The 19,421-nt window shown below is 36.7% G+C and overlaps 1 protein-coding gene across 6 annotated transcripts; it reads left to right on the forward strand.

Annotated features, from left to right (window-relative positions):
- The first annotated feature begins 191 nt into the window (after window positions 1-191).
- Window positions 192-13,890, forward strand: LOC111580779 (cadherin-6-like). Of its 6 annotated transcripts, XM_055010356.1 has the most exons (10): window positions 192-698; window positions 1,359-1,480; window positions 4,055-4,172; window positions 4,358-4,609; window positions 7,659-7,969; window positions 10,327-10,670; window positions 11,037-11,380; window positions 11,747-12,090; window positions 12,457-12,800; window positions 13,166-13,890. In XM_055010356.1, exons 1-5 carry the CDS (start codon window positions 383-385, stop codon window positions 7,727-7,729), a joined length of 879 nt encoding a protein of 292 aa, XP_054866331.1. In that variant the 5' UTR covers window positions 192-382; the 3' UTR covers window positions 7,730-7,969; window positions 10,327-10,670; window positions 11,037-11,380; window positions 11,747-12,090; window positions 12,457-12,800; window positions 13,166-13,890. The 6 variants fall into 6 exon arrangements, 5 of the variants coding, with proteins under 5 accessions (XP_054866331.1, XP_054866330.1, XP_054866332.1 ...); XM_055010355.1 differs by having other exon boundaries at window positions 12,457-13,890; XM_055010357.1 differs by lacking the exons at window positions 7,659-7,969; window positions 10,327-10,670; window positions 11,037-11,380; ... (1 more) ...; window positions 12,457-12,800; window positions 13,166-13,890 and adding an exon at window positions 5,573-6,968.
- The last annotated feature ends 5,531 nt before the right edge of the window (window positions 13,891-19,421 follow it).

Genomic DNA, 19,421 nt, shown 5'->3' on the forward strand with positions numbered 1-19,421 from the left:
TCATGATCAAAAGGGATATATGAATTTTTAAAAATGCTTTGATTTTCATTCTATAATTAGAATAACAAAAAAGTAAAATCAGTAAGAGACAGATGTAGTGATGGGTCCCTATGTGCTATAGGAACTATCGGACTGTAAGGTGTGGAGGGGGAGAACAATAAAGGACGGACAAGTGAAACAACATGGTGAGTGTTTGTCCCGGTGGCTATCCTGTAGGTTTATTATTGTACCTGAGAACAACAGAATATGGTGTCAGAAGTCAAACGTGAAGTTTATAGGAAGTGAGAATATATATGTTTGAGGCCGCCGACGCTGCATCACGTGGTTGTGATAGATGGAAAGTTAGCTAGCCAGTAACGTTAGCTGCTAGCTTAGCCGCGCGATGAGAATGAACCAGTTTCAAGTCACCCCACCGGAGAAGTTTTCATTCAAGAATGAAGACTGGCCAAAGTGGATGAAGCGCTTTGAGAGGTTCCGTGTCGCCTCTGGTCTGGACACACAAGCGGACGAGAACCAGGTTAACGCTTTGATCTACACAATGGGCGAAGAGACGGAGGATATTCTGGTTTCCTTGCACCTTACCGCTGAGCAAGCGAGTGAGTACGACACTGTCAAAGAGAAGCTGGACGCTCATTTCATAGCTCGCAGGAATGTAATATTTGAGAGGGCCAAAAGTAACCAGCGGCAACAGGAGATGGGTGAGTCGGCCGACGGCTTCATCACCGCGCTGCACTGCCTGGCAGAACACTGTGGGTATGGTGCTCTGCATGACGAAATGGTGAGGGACAGACTTGTAGTGGGTCTCAGAGATCAACGGTTGTCCGAACAGTTACAAATGGACCCTGAACTGACACTCGAAAAAGCTGTAATGAGAGCTAAACAAAGCGAGCTGGTGAAAAAGCAGCAAGAAATGCTGAGATCTAACTTTAAAGGTGACATCTTAAACACACAGCTTGACAGCGTGCACGCGCAGCGGCGCGCGCGAGGGAACGAGACAGACACCCCAGAAAGTATATACTAATTAATTGGCATTACCTTATAGATCTGTTTAATGTTGACCATGATTTGATGTTGAAAAGCACTAAAAGGGGAAAACTTCAAGCACGGCGAATACTTGTAATAGGCACTGAATATAATATCTCCACCAAGTTCCCTCACTTGTATTTGTTTTGTCAGAAAAACTTCTCATGGAGATAGTTCACATCAGTAACAGCAGCTCAGAGAAGAAAACACTTAGAAATGAAATAACTAAGTGTAGCATCCAGATATTAATGAGTTTGCTTGGAAACGAAGGGCCAAAGCTGCACACACGTACTTATTTGTGTAAACTCACTGTGGCCACCTTTTGTGTTTCCTAGACAACCCGCAGCAGATCATCCGGGTGCCGGTATACATCAGAGTGCTGGACGTCAACGACAACGCTCCAACATTTGCCACCAATTATGAGACGTTTGTGTGTGAGAACGCGAAGGCTAATCAGGTTGGTTCTTACCAAACACTGGGCCGTCGTCATGGTTTCATCACCACTTCTTCGTCAGGATTATGCATCTGCTTCCACTTTAGTGTGTCATTAACAGGCCTCGGGGTTGATTTCTAAATATGTTCCATGTATTTTAAGCAATTCCATATAGGAAGTGTTTCTGGGGAGCAGAGTTTTACATGATGAAAAGTTTTAAGGACACTTTGTTTGTCCAGATAGGCTGAAGGAGGTCGTTTCTCTCAAGTTACAAACCCCCAAATGTTACGACACATGAGGTATAAATGTCAGTTTCAGTCTCACTTGTAAAGTCCCATATTTTCTGCTCATAATCAAGTCTCGAGCAAAAAAAAAAAAAAAAAAACAACTTTCGAGGCCCCAGCAGGGCAGCCCTTTTAACATTTAATCAGTGGGCCAGACGAGTAGCAAATTAGTTTTCACCTGTGAAAATTACAATTTGACACATTGAAATGTTAATTTATATCTATATATCAAGATATGTACAAAAGTGTAATTATAGATACCACTAAATCCTTCATCATTAGTAATACTGATTATAACAGATATGTTTAATTGAATTTCGGCATTTTGAAAAAGAGTTACAGCTGGTGGAACGGTAACTTCCTATTTCAGATACCAATAATTGCAGGTCGGACACATCAACAAACCCTTTCGGTTACAATGATAATCACAATAACCTAATTTATGAAGCAGTTTTAAGAATGGGCAAAAATAACAAGACAAAGCCGGACAATGAAGCTAAAATGAATGAAAATCAAGAGAATAATGAAACCAATAAAACCTTTAGAAGCAGTAAAAACACAATTATATCACCCTAATTAGCTTATTAATCTCAGATATGTATCACTGAGGATATCTACAATATTTTAACTGGTAGAAATTCCATTTTAATATCTCAAATTCAAATTGGCCAGCTCTAAAAGGAACTGTAGAACTCTTATGTATTTTTTATTCACTGTACTCTAGATATCTGTAATGAAATATTTAATAGTTACAATCCCAAGCAGACATATTGGTAATTGAATTTTGACTAATTTGAATTGAATTTCAGAATCCTATCATATGAAATCTGTAATAAAGAACATTCTTAGATATGTGCAGTAAACATTGACACCAGCAAGATTGAATGATTGGTATGTTTAATTAGATTTACTACCAAGAACTAATGTAGATTAAAGTATATTTATGACACTGGACTTTGATTAAGGCAGGGACAGAACTACTAAGATAACTTTCATGCAGTTTAGTAAAAAGCCAGCAGTGCTACAGTAAACAAATACTGTGTTTCAGGTCCTAAAAGTACCATAATGCTAAGCTAATGTAGCTTAATCCACACTTGTACTCATTACTCCAACCACAACATGCTAATTTGCCAAATTGTGACTCCTGTAATGTACATAAAACAGGTATTAGGTGTGTGTCTGTTGAGTCCTTTAAGCCTTGTTTTGTGTCTCTGCACACCATCAGAAAAACTCTCAAGGTTTGTTACTCGTTAGCTCGCCCTTAACTGTTTGTCTTCGCGAATTCCCCAAAGACCAAAGGATCCCTTTAATCTGACTAAACAGCCAGGTTATTTATCATAGCCACTGATGTTAACATGAATGAGCTTGTACTGCGGATATCTTTAATTACATGGTTTACTGTTGGAGAGACGCACGCCGAGAGAAATTAATCACTTTAATATCACTGATTACATGAAGGACCTTTTACCTTATATGTGGCCTATTGTGTATAAAACATGTAGTACCTTCATGTGCCAGGTGTTTAATTTACTCAGTCTCATTTAATCACACTGTTCTGTTTAGAAACGATCAATTTACAGCCCAACCAAACTTAGCTGCCACTAATAATGTACCATTTAAACACCAGTCAGGTTAGCTGAGGCGAAACTATCCAGTTACAAAGTTCAACAACTAACATAGATACAGAGTTTAAATGCAGCTGTTTGTAGACAGTGTTGAGATAAACTCTTCACAACTGATGTTTTTAATTTGCTTCCATATTTGTCTTGAATCTGCTATGAATGTCGGTTGGATAGTCCCAGAATTTTTGTCACATAACTAATAATGGCTTTTCGTTTTTACAAAATCTGTTTAGAGAAAACTGCAAAATATCACATTTTAAACTTAGATTTGGTTAAGTTTTTCAATGGAACAGCAAGTCATTGATGAGTAGTTGAAAGACTGTCAGAAAATCGGAAATCGGAAGATTCTTTGGTATTTTTTGCTGTTAAATGGTGCAGGGGGAAACATTTTTTAAAAGATTGTAGTCAACATTACAAAAGTAACTGTGCAAAAAAATCAACACGAAAATGCATCTTAAAAGGACATTTCTTATTTCAGTGATAGAAGTATTGCACAAATATTGACCAGACTGTCAAAAATGAATACTGTTTATACTTTACATTGTGATTTCATTGGCACCACAGAAAATCTACCCAGGAATTAGCCTGGTTCTTAAACCCTGTGAGCATTTACAACCTCATCTTCATTCCATAGGGTTAAATGTGTTTGCAGGAGGTTTCTGTGCTACTGAGCAGTCGTTTTCTTGTTCCAGAGGATACAAACCATCAGCGCCACGGATCCTGATGATCCGCTTGCAGGACATCGCTTCTTCTTCGGTCTTGCACAGGAAGCTGCTGGAAAAGCCAACTTCTCTCTCTGTGACAACAAAGGTAACAAACTCTGAGCTGAGGAATCATCTGTAAAAAGTTCCCATGAGGCATGTATACATGGTGACAAACTGTTAGAACTGCACTGCGGATGTTTTATTGATATCTCACATGGCACATGTAGACTGTGAAATATTCATGCAGGTTATTGATGGCTGCATAGTAACCGGATATTGTGTTGTTGTCAGACAACACGGCCGGGATCCTCACACGGAGGAACAGCTACAGCAGCCTCCAGAAGAGTGTCTACCACGTCCCCGTGGTCATTTCTGATGAAGAGTTCCCCATGCAGAGCAGCACCAACACACTGACCATCAGGGTTTGCACCTGTGACCGTGAAGGCAACATGAAGCTGTGCAACGCCGAGGCACTAACGGCGAGGGCAGGACTCAGCACCGGAGCCCTGGTGGCCATTTTGCTTTGCGTCATCATCTTGCTCAGTGAGTAGCGGCTGCTCTGGGAACACATTTGTTGTTCAGGTTGAGCTGTATTTAACCAGGGAGGCTTCACTGACAACAGGAATTTAGAGCTTCTTACTAAAGCAAAGCGACCACTAGCAGGTGTTAAAGAGACAGTTTTATATTTCGCCCCTTAATTTGATTTATCACTTCCTGTGGGCGGATAATCCTGCCAGTGACCACAGCTGTCTTTTTAATTTGATTCCAGCAGCAAAGATCTACAGCATCTCAGCTGGCTGAACAGGACACTGTGCTTTATTCAAATGTGGGCTTTATTTTATTGCATAGAACCACTGCCTGGTGCAGCTTTCAAGGCCAGATTTTGAACATGTATAAAACAGCTAATTTCTATGTAAAGCTATAGAGAAGTATTAGTATCTTTAGCAAACAACAAAGCCACACTTCCTCTGTGAGTGTTGTGATTCCAGCAACATTTTCAACAATTGTTTTCTCAATCGATTTGTAATTTGATCTCTAAAATGTCAGAAAATGGTGAAAAAACAGAAAAAACGAACAATAACTTTGGTGAAACTAATAAATGATCTAAATAGTTGGCAATTTAGTAGTTGCAGCTCTATTTTTGTTGGCCAAAAGTTTATGTAAGTTTGAATCTAATGTTGGTTGGCGGATTAGTTGACAGCTGATCAAATAGTGGTTACAGCTCTGCTTTTGTTGTTTTTTTGAATTGTTTAAAATACAGAAAACAACAGCAGTGTAGCTTCCTAACATTGGCTGTGTTGCTTTTAATGTAACTCAATGTGAAAGGTGGACCCACTGGGTCATCATCCATTAGGAATCTAAGAATTTTTCTCCAAATAGTTGGCATTAAAGTTAATAGATGACAACTAATTCATCAGTTGTTGTAGTTAGAAGACAGTCACGGTTTGTATTGATCAAGAAACTGTTAGATTTACAATTTATCAAGACAAATGTTCATTTCTTTAGGACTAATCAGCAGAATTCGTTCAGGAACCGATGAGCAGAATTGAAATCAAGTCTTCTCGATGACTACTTTTGAAACATTTCTCGATGCCCAACCTGATAAAAGTCTTGTTTGATGGATATCATCTGTCCTGCGCAGTGGAATGTAAAGTAATGTAACATAGCAGTTCAAACATGCCAATAACATAAAAGCAAACTAACGCCAGTATTCCCCTTTAAAGTCATTACTGTACTCTTTCGAATGTTCAGGCCTCACCCGGCTGATTTCCTCTGGGACAAACAGCCTTTTCCATAAGATGCTCGTCGAGGAGCACCTGACCTTTGAGTGGAATTAGGTTCTCAAACCCAGAAGGTTTCGTCCTCATCTGGGCGAAGAAGGTCAGAGCGCCATCCTGCAGCAGAAACCCAAATCTGAGGAGTGACTCTGAAAACAAAGAGGACATGAAAATGAATCTTAAACATTATCAAATTACTTTGAGACCTCCAATAAACAGCCTGAGAGGGAGGGCGGGTGGGGAAAAATAGCCAAAAAAATAATAAAACAAGCCGTGCCCTCGCTTTAGCTAAAGGCCAAACTGAGGAGGCTGACATTTATCAGACATTTCAAATGGTAATAACAAAACACAATGACATAATTGTCATTTTTTTCTTCTTCTGCTCTCCATCAGCCCAATAAACAAGCCAATTAATAAGACGGAGGATGTCGGGGAGGCGGGGAGAACACTTTGACGCTCGTGTACATGTGTTCCCCTTGTTTTGTTTATTAGCTTGTAGCCGGAGCTCCCATTGTGTGAAGTGGCCATTTTCCGAGTGCAGCAGCATTGCCATGATAAGCATTTAATGGGTTTAAAAACCCTTCAGTCTAAAAGGAAAACTGTTTCTCCACCTCAAGGTACAATGTGAGGTCTCAAATGGAAATCAACATGACAGTGGTACTCACCGAAAGCAGCTCTTTTTCTTCGGTCTTCACCATTTTTCCGTCTTCATACGAGGTGTCAGCATATCGCCATTACGAAGAAGCTCTTGTGTTTTCCTATGGAGAGTATAATTGCCTCCGAGCATTGGCGCCATGCTCGGCTGAGATAACAGGAAACAGGGTTTTTTTTTTGTCATGTTTTTTTTGAGGCAACTAGATGGTGACAGTGATGTCCCCTTTATTCTCCAGATACAATAGATCTGTGGTTGTTGGTGTGTATACTCAGTCGGGCCTCTGGGGCCTCGACTCCACTACGCTATATTATGTTGGTGACAATGTGATCGAGCAATTGAGTTTTGTCGATGTAGAAGCAAAAATCGGAGCGGTTGTGGTAGTGTAAGGGGCCATTCATCGATCTGCTTTGTAAACCATGATATTTTGTACTGAATATTTATATGACACAATTAAATATCTTTAAAAATCCACCGTCTTTGTGAGTTTTCTTTTCAGGAAAACGTGACAGCAGCCACCGGCTAGCGATCTAAACTCCCTCTCAGGTGTGTTATCTTCAGTAAATCTGAGTATAAAAGACTCCAACTCTGCGTGTCAGATAGTTATTAATGTGACGGCCGTCGTTAAATAGCTGGATCCAGAGGCGACTGAAGCTGAGGAAATTGTTAATTAGATCTATAATTAAGATCTGTTACACAGCCAATCAGATTTAGAGAGAGGTTTAAAGAAAAAAGAGGGGGAAAAAAATCACATTTTGATTATTAGAGGATGAGTGGCAGATGTGAGGCAGATGGTGATACTAGTGGCTGAATGTAATTGACTCAAGCCTTTTAATGCAAAAGAGAAAAATAAATCAGATTGGATGGAGCAGAAATCTGGGACTTTATTTACAGTTGTGATTTAATGTTTAACATTTTTTTTTCCAGTTTTCGGCATGTCAGTAACACTTTGAGGTTGTTTAAAACTCACTGTGTATTTAATTACGAGTCAACAAACACAAACATGAGAGAACATAAGGCCACCTTTGACTCAGCATAAAACATGACACCTTCATTTCTAATTCAGTTTACCGCTTTTACTTTGAAAATCGTGGACAAGAAAATTGATTTCACTCTTAAATGTTTGCAGTGCGGTTCGTCTTCACCTGAATCTCATCCACAGAAAACCAGTCCATCATCGTCGTCGACTCAAAGCTCTCGCCTGGAGGCGAGGTTCCGACCCCGCCAAAATAAAAGCGCCGTCACTTCCTGGCCTCCTCCGCCTCGTCGGTCTCCTTCTCCTGCCGCTCCCGCTCTCGTCTCATCTCATCTCCTTCAGCTCCTGTCGGTATTTCCGCTGGATGAAGCGCTTCTGATGAGCCATCTGTGGGAAGTTATCTGGTGCAGGGTGGGGAGAGGCAGAGCGGGAAACAGAGAAAGTCGACCAAGGAGAACAGATAAAGAGACACAGAGGCAGAGGTGTGAAGAGACAAGGTCAGTTTCCAACCAGGCGGCAATTTAGGGGCTCACATTGCAGCGACTGGAGTTTGCATAACAAGTGTCTCACTGCTGTCACTTTGGTCAAACGGGTGAAAGTGATGCAGGCAGCGGCGTGGCGATTAAATTGCCCCTGCATTGTTATTTCATTAATAATGATGAAGTAACAAAGAATTAGACAGGCCTCGTTTGGTTTCAGCACAAGGACGAGATCTGATAACATAATTACTAGTGAACATTTCTAAATGAGATCTGGAATAAGATGGTTCAGTGTGACAGTGCACAGAAAACAGACAACATATAGACTATAAAAAGCTTTAGCTACAAAGCCTCTCATTTTTTAACAAAACATTTTAGTTTTTATTATAGTACACTGTTTTTTGATACAATACTACATTATGTATTTTTTTTACTATTTTAATTGATTTTTTAAAAATATGTTTGCATTTTTATTATATATCTAGTTTTTTTAAAACATATTCTACTATGAAATTTTTTGCACCGTAGTACACAATGATTTTTTTTTACAATACTACATTTTTTTTACTATTTTTAATTAAAATTTGTTAACTTTCCTACTTTTCATTTTTTTTTATTCTGTTAGCAATTTTACTACACACTATATAATAAAATGTATATTTTTAGAACATAGCATGCTATGATTTTTTTTTATGCAATACGACCTTATTTTTGGCTGCACAGTGGTGTAGTGGTTAGCACTTTCGCCTTGCAGCTAGAAGATCCCTGGTTCGCGTCCCGGCTTTCCCGGGATCTTTCTGCATGGAGTTTGCATGTTCTCCCTGTGCATGCGTGGGTTTTCTCCAGGTACTCCGGCTTCCTCCCACAGTCCAAAAATATGCTGAGGTTAATTGATCATTCTAAATTGCCCGTAGGTGTGAATGTGAGAGTGATTGTTTGTCTCTGTATGTAGCCCTGTGACAGACTGGCGACCTGTCTAGGGTGTCCCCTGCCTTCACCTGAGTCAGCTGGGATAGACTCCAGCCCCCCCATGACCCTAGTGAGGATTAAGCAGTGTATAGATAATGGATGGATGGATGGATAATGGACCTTATTTTTTGACTATTTTTAATTGAAATTTATACATTTTAAAATTACTTTTTCATTTATCATATGTTAGCATGTTTTTAATATATACTACACCATCTACTTTTTCCTAACATACTATACTATGACATGTTTAGTATGCTATGATTTTTGTACAAAACTACGCTATTTTTGACCATTTTTAATTGAAATTTATAGATTTTCAAATTTTTAGTTTTTTATTAACTTTTTATTTTATATTTCATTTACTATATGTTACCATTTATTAATGGACCATACTATGATTTTTTTGCATACTTTATTTTTGCATATTTAAAAAAAAAAAGCATATAATAACAGGATTTTTTAAAACATAATATACTATGGCATTTTTACGAAATATATATATATATATATATATATATATATATATATATATATATATATATATATATATATATATATATATATATATATATATATATTATACAATGGTATGTTAGTTTTATAATATACAATACTATGGCATTTCATAACATAATATGACAATTTTTTATAACATGCATTATATTTACATAAAATGTCACAAACATTTCTCAGTGAGATCTGTAACAATACAGACATAAAACAGAGATGTTCACATATATTCCAGCACAGACAATCTTTAAAAAGCTCTCAGAACCTCTCATTTCAGACTTCGTTTAAATCTGACAAATGCTTCTACTTGGCGCTCAACCAGCAAACTGCAGAAAAACATGAATGCAGCTTTTGGCTAGCAGAGCCATTACTTAGTAAAGAGAAGTTCTGAAGCCTTGATTTGGGTTTTCTGCTCGCTGCCAACTCTGCTGGAGCCTTTTCCGAATCTGGTAAAACACATAGAGAGCCAGAGCAAATATGACGAGAGCCGAGGAACAACCAGACTAGTAAAATACTAGAGACTAAAGGTTTGAAAACTTCTTTCCACGAAAACTGTTTGAAAAAGTTAACATTTATTTGTCACATACTTGTAGAAACAACTACAGCAGCAATAATAATTATCACATTTTGATGGCATACTATGTTTTTTTGATATTTTTTTTTACATACTATGACTTTTTTTTAAGACATTTTTGTCGACGTAGTATACTTTGATGTTTTTGTGATACTTTTGTTGACATACTATGACTTTTTTGACGACATACTAAAGTGTAACATTTCTGACGTTATTTTTTAACAACATACTGTACGATGACGTTTTTGTGACTGTTATCATTGCTGTCATGTGTATAGTGTGGTTTTCTGTAATGTGTGCATGTCGAATATTCAAATAGAGCTGCGCTGCACCACCGCCAGGATTGGACGACAGGAGATCGGGTTGGCGCAGGATTGGTCGGGCTGCCGACGAAAACCCGGATGTCGTTGCCTCTGGGTCAGAGAGGGACAGATCAGCGGGCCATCCTCCATGCCGTCCAGACCGACACATATCCAGCACAATTTGTTTGTTGTATAGCAGAACAAGGTGCTCTAGTGAAGTTCTGAAGCCTTGATTTGGGTTTTCTGCTCGCTGCCAACTCTGCTGGAGCCTTTTCCGAATCTGGTAAAACACATAGAGAGCCAGAGCAAATATGACGAGAGCCGAGGAACAACCAGACTAGTAAAATACTAGAGACTAAAGGTTTGAAAACTTCTTTCCACGAAAACTGTTTGAAAAAGTTAACATTTATTTGTCACATACTTGTAGACACAACTACAGCAGCAATAATAATTATCACATTTTGATGGCATACTATGTTTTTTTGATATTTTTGTTGACATACTATGACTTTTTTTTAAGACATTTTTGTCGACATAGTATACTTTGATGTTTTTGTGATACTTTTGTTGACATACTATGACTTTTTTGACGACATACTAAAGTGTAACATTTCTGACGTTATTTTTTAACAACATACTGTACGATGACGTTTTTGTGACTGTTATCATTGCTGTCATGTGTATAGTGTGGTTTTCTGTAATGTGTGCATGTCGAATATTCAAATAGAGCTGCGCTGCACCACCGCCAGGATTGGACGACAGGAGATCGGGTTGGCGCAGGATTGGTCGGGCTGCCGACGAAAACCCGGATGTCGTTGCCTCTGGGTCAGAGAGGGACAGATCAGCGGGCCATCCTCCATGCCGTCCAGACCGACACATATCCAGCACAATTTGTTTGTTGTATAGCAGAACAAGGTGCTCTAGTGAAGTTCTGAAGCCTTGATTTGGGTTTTCTGCTCGCTGCCAACTCTGCTGGAGCCTTTTCCGAATCTGGTAAAACACATAGAGAGCCAGAGCAAATATGACGAGAGCCGAGGAACAACCAGACTAGTAAAATACTAGAGACTAAAGGTTTGAAAACTTCTTTCCACGAAAACTGTTTGAAAAAGTTAACATTTATTTGTCACATACTTGTAGACACAACTACAGCAGCAATAATAATTATCACATTTTGATGGCATACTATGTTTTTTTGATATTTTTGTTGACATACTATGACTTTTTTTTAAGACATTTTTGTCGACATAGTATACTTTGATGTTTTTGTGATACTTTTGTTGACATACTATGACTTTTTTGACGACATACTAAAGTGTAACATTTCTGACGTTATTTTTTAACAACATACTGTACGATGACGTTTTTGTGACTGTTATCATTGCTGTCATGTGTATAGTGTGGTTTTCTGTAATGTGTGCATGTCGAATATTCAAATAGAGCTGCGCTGCACCACCGCCAGGATTGGACGACAGGAGATCGGGTTGGCGCAGGATTGGTCGGGCTGCCGACGAAAACCCGGATGTCGTTGCCTCTGGGTCAGAGAGGGACAGATCAGCGGGCCATCCTCCATGCCGTCCAGACCGACACATATCCAGCACAATTTGTTTGTTGTATAGCAGAACAAGGTGCTCTAGTGAAGTTCTGAAGCCTTGATTTGGGTTTTCTGCTCGCTGCCAACTCTGCTGGAGCCTTTTCCGAATCTGGTAAAACACATAGAGAGCCAGAGCAAATATGACGAGAGCCGAGGAACAACCAGACTAGTAAAATACTAGAGACTAAAGGTTTGAAAACTTCTTTCCACGAAAACTGTTTGAAAAAGTTAACATTTATTTGTCACATACTTGTAGACACAACTACAGCAGCAATAATAATTATCACATTTTGATGGCATACTATGTTTTTTTGATATTTTTGTTGACATACTATGACTTTTTTTTAAGACATTTTTGTCGACATAGTATACTTTGATGTTTTTGTGATACTTTTGTTGACATACTATGACTTTTTTGACGACATACTAAAGTGTAACATTTCTGACGTTATTTTTTAACAACATACTGTACGATGACGTTTTTGTGACTGTTATCATTGCTGTCATGTGTATAGTGTGGTTTTCTGTAATGTGTGCATGTCGAATATTCAAATAGAGCTGCGCTGCACCACCGCCAGGATTGGACGACAGGAGATCGGGTTGGCGCAGGATTGGTCGGGCTGCCGACGAAAACCCGGATGTCGTTGCCTCTGGGTCAGAGAGGGACAGATCAGCGGGCCATCCTCCATGCCGTCCAGACCGACACATATCCAGCACAATTTGTTTGTTGTATAGCAGAACAAGGTGCTCTAGTGAAGTTCTGAAGCCTTGATTTGGGTTTTCTGCTCGCTGCCAACTCTGCTGGAGCCTTTTCCGAATCTGGTAAAACACATAGAGAGCCAGAGCAAATATGACGAGAGCCGAGGAACAACCAGACTAGTAAAATACTAGAGACTAAAGGTTTGAAAACTTCTTTCCACGAAAACTGTTTGAAAAAGTTAACATTTATTTGTCACATACTTGTAGAAACAACTACAGCAGCAATAATAATTAGCACATTTTGATGGCATACTATGTTTTTTTGATATTTTTGTTGACATACTATGACTTTTTTTAAGACATTTTTGTCGACATAGTATACTTTGATGTTTTTGTGATACTTTTGTTGACATACTATGACTTTTTTGACGACATACTAAAGTGTAACATTTCTGACGTTATTTTTTAACAACATACTGTACGATGACGTTTTTGTGACTGTTATCATTGCTGTCATGTGTATAGTGTGGTTTTCTGTAATGTGTGCATGTCGAATATTCAAATAGAGCTGCGCTGCACCACCGCCAGGATTGGACGACAGGAGGTGGGGTTGGCGCAGGATTGGTCGGGCTGCCGACGAAAACCCGGATGTCGTTGCCTCTGGGTCAGAGAGGGACAGATCAGCGGGCCATCCTCCATGCCGTCCAGACCGACACATATCCAGCACAATTTGTTTGTTGTATAGCAGAACAAGATACTGTAGTGAGCTGCTACTTTTTGTTTTATTCATGTTCACCTGTTTGAGTTAGAGAGGGAGGGAAGACTTTGTATTTAATTTTGTCCTTTTATTTTGATAGGTAAGTCGACCTCCTAAGGACTAGTGTGGTTTTGTTTATTATTTTTGGCATAAAGCTCACCCCTAATTCATTTACACCTCACCTTTGACTTGTTTTTGTTAACCTCCACCTTTGCTTTTCGATACACATTTAATGTAAATTCTTTGAGAAAACGCTGTGTGTGCTGCTTCCGACACATGTAGTCAGGCACTTCATGTTGCGTTCAGGAACCCCTAGGCTGGGCGTAACAGTGACGTTTGATTACATACTTCACTATGATGTTTTTACATACTATACTGTGAATTTTTGTACATACTTTGCTATGACTTTTTACTATGGCATAATATAGAATGAGATATTTGTTTCCTGTGAAAATTGATTTTACAACATGTAAAGGACTTTGGTCAAAATTGATTGTTTAGCATGTGAAATGCATAAAAAAAAACTTGATTTAATTGGTATTGATGTCATTTTTTTTAGCAACACTACATGGTGACATAAAATACCTTCCTGTCGGTTTTTGACATGCCATATTATGATCATTTTACGAATGTATTACACTTTGATATTTCTATAACATAAGTTAAGACAACAATTTTATGACGTGACTTTTTTTCACAGACAACTCCAAACTATATTATGACATTTTATTAATTTTTTTTTAGAAAATATGACATATCATACATGTTTTTTCACCATTTTTGACCACATACTAAAGTATGACATTTTTAATTTTTATTTATTTCTTTATTTGGTAGGGACAGTACACATTAATGAACGCCCATTTATTCAGAAATGGGCGTAAATATGCCGGATTATAGCACAATGCTAATTTACATCCGTAGTCCCTGACATACTAAAGTATGACATTTTGGTGACACGTTTGACCACATACTAAACTATGACGTTTTTGTGACACTTTTGACAACATACTAGACTATGACGTTTTTGTGACACTTTTGACCACATACTATACTATGGCGTTTTTTTGCGGCAAAATTCATGATGATTTTTTTTTCAACGAGAACCTTACCATAGTGTTTTTCACAGCCTGCTTTACATTATTTCATCATATGGCTCGTTTTTACAACACGTTGAAAAATGACATTTTTTGTTCGACATAGTATAGTATGGCGTTTTTTTGGCGCCAAAATTCATGATGACTTTTTTTTTATAGAAGACCATTCTGGAGTGTTTTTCACGGCCTGCTTTACATTATTTCATCATATGGCACGTTTTTACAACATGTTGAAAAATCACATTTTTTGTTCGACATAGTATAGTATGGCGTTTTTTTTGCGCCAAAATTCATGACTTTTTTTTCAAAGAAAACCTGACCATAGTGTTTTACACGGCCTCCTTTACATTATTTCGTCATATGGCACTTTTTTACAACATGTTGAAAAATCAAAAAAAATTTTCGACATAGTATACTATGGCATTTTTTTTGCGCCAAAATTCATGATGATTTTTTTTTCAGAGAAAACCTTTCTGGAGTGTTTTTCACAGCCTGCTTTACATTATTTCATCATATGACACGTTTTTACAACATGTTGAAAAATCACATTTTTTGTTCGACATAGTATACTATGGCGTTTTTTTGCGCCAAAATTCATGATGATTTTTTTTTCAAAGAAAACCTTTCTGGAGTGTTTTTCACGGCCTCCTTTACATTATTTCATCATATGGCACGTTTTTACAACATGTTGAAAAATCACATTTTTTGTTCGACATAGTATACTATGGAGTTTTTTGCGACAAAATTCATGATGATTTTTTTTTTCAAAGAAAACCTTTCTGGAGTGTTTTTCACGGCCTCCTTTACATTATTTCATCATATGGCACGTTTTTACAACATGTTGAAAAATCACATTTTTTGTTCGACATAGTATACTATGGCGTTTTTTTGCGCCAAAATTCATGATGATTTTTTTTTTCAAAGAAAACCTTTCTGGAGTGTTTTTCACGACCTCTACATTATTTCATCATATGGCACGTTTTTACAACATGTTGAAAAATCTAATTTTTTGTTCGACATAGTATACTATGGCGTATTTTTTGCGCCAAAATTCATGATGACTTTTTTTCAAAGAAAACCTTTCTGGAGTGTTTTTCACGGCCTGCTTTACATTATTTCATCATATGGCACTTTTTTACAACAAGTTCAAAAATCGCATTTTTTTTTCGACATAGTATACTATGGCGTTTTTTTGCGCCAAAATTCATGATGATTTTTTTTTCAAAGAAAACCTTTCTGGAGTGTTTTTCACAGCCTGCTTTACATTATTTCATCATATGGCACGTTTTTACAACATGTTGAAAAATCACATTTTTTGTTCGACATAGTATACTATGGCGTTTTTTTGCGCCAAAATTCATGATGATTTTTTTTTTCAAAGAAAACCTTTCTGGAGTGTTTTTCACGGCCTCCTTTACATTATTTCATCATATGGCACGTTTTTACAACATGTTGAAAAATCTAATTTTTTGTTCGACATAGTATTGTATGGCGTATTTTTTGCGCCAAAATTCATGATGACTTTTTTTCAAAGAAAACCTTTCTGGAGTGTTTTTCACGGCCTGCTTTACATTATTTCATCATATGGCACGTTTTTACATGTTCAAAAATCGCATTTTTTTTTCGACATAGTATAGTATGGCGTTTTTTGCGCCAAAATTCATGATGATTTTTTTTTTTTAAAGAAAACCTTTCTGGAGTGTTTTTCACAGCCTGCTTTACATTATTTCATCATATGGCACTTTTTTACAACATGTTGAAAAATCAAAAAATTTTTTCGACATAGTATACTATGGCGTTTTTTTTGCGCCAAAATTCATGATGACGTTTTTTTTCAAAGAACACCTTTCTGGAGTGTTTTTCACGGCCTGATTTACATTATTTCATCATATGGCACGTTTTTACAACATGTTGAAAAATCACATTTTTTGTTCAACATAGTATACTATGGCGTTTTTTGCGCCAATATTCATGATGATTTTTTTTTTCAAAGAAAACCTTTCTGGAGTGTTTTTCACGGCCTGCTTTACATTATTTCATCATATGGCACGTTTTTACATGTTCAAAAATCGCATTTTTTTTTCGACATAGTATAGTATGGCGTTTTTTTTGCGCCAAAATTCATGACTTTTTTTTTCAAAGAAAACCTGACCATAGTGTTTTACACGGCCTCCTTTACATTATTTCGTCATATGGCACTTTTTTACAACATGTTGAAAAATCAAAAAAAATTTTCGACATAGTATACTATGGCGTTTTTTTTGCGCCAAAATTCATGATGATTTTTTTTTCAGAGAAAACCTTTCTGGAGTGTTTTTCACAGCCTGCTTTACATTATTTCATCATATGACACGTTTTTACAACATGTTGAAAAATCACATTTTTTGTTCGACATAGTATACTATGGCGTTTTTTTGCGCCAAAATTCATGATGATTTTTTTTTCAAAGAAAACCTTTCTGGAGTGTTTTTCACGGCCTCCTTTACATTATTTCATCATATGGCACGTTTTTACAACATGTTGAAAAATCTAATTTTTTGTTCGACATAGTATACTATGGAGTTTTTTTGCGACAAAATTCATGATGATTTTTTTTTCAAAGAAAACCTTTCTGGAGTGTTTTTCACGGCCTCCTTTACATTATTTCATCATATGGCACGTTTTTACAACATGTTGAAAAATCACATTTTTTGTTCGACATAGTATACTATGGCGTTTTTTTGCGCCAAAATTCATGATGATTTTTTTTTCAAAGAAAACCTTTCTGGAGTGTTTTTCACAGCCTGCTTTACATTATTTCATCATATGGCACGTTTTTACAACATGTTGAAAAATCACATTTTTTGTTCGACATAGTATACTATGGCGTTTTTTTGCGCCAAAATTCATGATGATTTTTTTTTTCAAAGAAAACCTTTCTGGAGTGTCTTTCACGGCCTCCTTTACATTATTTCATCATATGGCACGTTTTTACAACATGTTGAAAAATCAAATTTTTTGTTCGACATAGTATTGTATGGCGTATTTTTTGCGCCAAAATTCATGATGACTTTTTTTCAAAGAAAACCTTTCTGGAGTGTTTTTCACGGCCTGCTTTACATTATTTCATCATATGGCACGTTTTTACATGTTCAAAAATCGCATTTTTTTTTCGACATAGTATAGTATGGCGTTTTTTGCGCCAAAATTCATGATGATTTTTTTTTTTTTTAAAGAAAACCTTTCTGGAGTGTTTTTCACAGCCTGCTTTACATTATTTCATCATATGGCACTTTTTTACAACATGTTGAAAAATCAAAAAAATTTTTCGACATAGTATACTATGGCGTTTTTTGCGCCAAAATTCATGATGATTTTTTTTTTCAAAGAAAACCTTTCTGGAGTGTTTTTCACGGCCTTCTTTACATTATTTCATCATATGGCACGTTTTTACAACATGTTGAAAAATCACATTTTTTGTTCGACATAGTATACTATGGAGTTTTTTGCGCCAAAATTCATGATGATTTTTTTTTTTCAAAGAAAACCTTTCTGGAGTGTTTTTCACGGCCTCCTTTACATTATTTCATCATATGGCACGTTTTTACAACATGTTGAAAAATCGCATTTTTTTTTCGACATAGTATAGTATGGCGTTTTTTTGCGCCAAAATTCATGATGATTTTTTTTTCAGAGAAAACCTTTCTGGAGTGTTTTTCACAGCCTGCTTTACATTATTTCATCATATGGCACGTTTTTACAACATGTTGAAAAATCACATTTTTTTTTCGACATAGTATAGTATGGCGTTTTTTTGCGCCAAAATTCATGATGATTTTTTTTTCAGAGAAAACCTTTCTGGAGTGTTTTTCACGGCCTCCTTTACATTATTTCATCATATGGCACGTTTTTACAACATGTTGAAAAATCACATTTTTTGTTCGACATAGTATCGTATGGCGTATTTTTTGCGCCAAAATTCATGATGACTTTTTTTCAAAGAAAACCTTTCTGGAGTGTTTTTCACGGCCTCCTTTACATTATTTCATCATATGGCACGTTTTTACAACATGTTGAAAAATCGCATTTTTTTTTCGACATAGTATAGTATGGCGTTTTTTTTGCGCCAAAATTCATGATTTTTTTTTTCAAAGAAAACCTTTCTGGAGTGTTTTTCACGGCCTCCTTTACATTATTTCATCATATGGCACGTTTTTACAACATGTTGAAAAATTGCATTTTTTTTTCGACATAGTATACTATGGCGTTTTTTTTGCGCCAAAATTCATGATGATTTTTTTTTCAAAGAAAACCTTTCTGGAGTGTTTTTCACGGCCTCCTTTACATTATTTCATCATATGGCACGTTTTTACAACATGTTGAAAAATCACATTTTTTTTTCGACATAGTATACTATGGCGTTTTTTTGCGCCAAAATTCATGATGATTTTTTTTTTCAAAGAAAACCTTTCTGGAGTGTTTTTCACGGCCTCCTTTACATTATTTCATCATATGGCACGTTTTTACAACATGTTGAAAAATCGCATTTTTTTTTCGACATAGTATACTATGGCGTTTTTTTGCGCCAAAATTCATGATGATTTTTTTTTCAAAGAAAACCTTTCTGGAGTGTTTTTCACGGCCTCCTTTACATTATTTCATCATATGGCACGTTTTTACAACATGTTGAAAAATCGCATTTTTTTTTCGACATAGTATACTATGGCGTTTTTTTTGCGCCAAAATTCATGATGATTTTTTTTTCAAAGAAAACCTTTCTGGAGTGTTTTTCACAGGCCTCCTTTACATTATTTCATCATATGGCACGTTTTTACAACATGTTGAAAAATCACATTTTTTTTTCGACATAGTATACTATGGCGTTTTTTTGCGCCAAAATTCATGATGATTTTTTTTTTCAAAGAAAACCTTTCTGGAGTGTTTTTCACGGCCTCCTTTACATTATTTCATCATATGGCACGTTTTTAC

This window comes from Amphiprion ocellaris, chromosome 4 (genome assembly GCF_022539595.1).
Source record: "Amphiprion ocellaris isolate individual 3 ecotype Okinawa chromosome 4, ASM2253959v1, whole genome shotgun sequence".
NCBI lineage: Eukaryota > Metazoa > Chordata > Actinopteri > Pomacentridae > Amphiprion > Amphiprion ocellaris.

What these genes read in the sequence shown, in the direction of transcription:
- LOC111580779 (XM_023288672.3), top strand. Translation starts at nt 383, where the DNA reads ATGAGAATGAACCAGTTTCAAGTCACCCCACCGGAGAAGTTTTCATTC. An exon ending in CCAGCGGCAACAGGAGATGG is followed by an intron (nt 699 to 1,358) that starts GTGAGTCGGCCG and finishes TGTGTTTCCTAG; the next exon opens with ACAACCCGCAGCAGATCATC. An exon ending in CTCTCTCTGTGACAACAAAG is followed by an intron (nt 4,173 to 4,357) that starts GTAACAAACTCT and finishes TGTTGTTGTCAG; the next exon opens with ACAACACGGCCGGGATCCTC.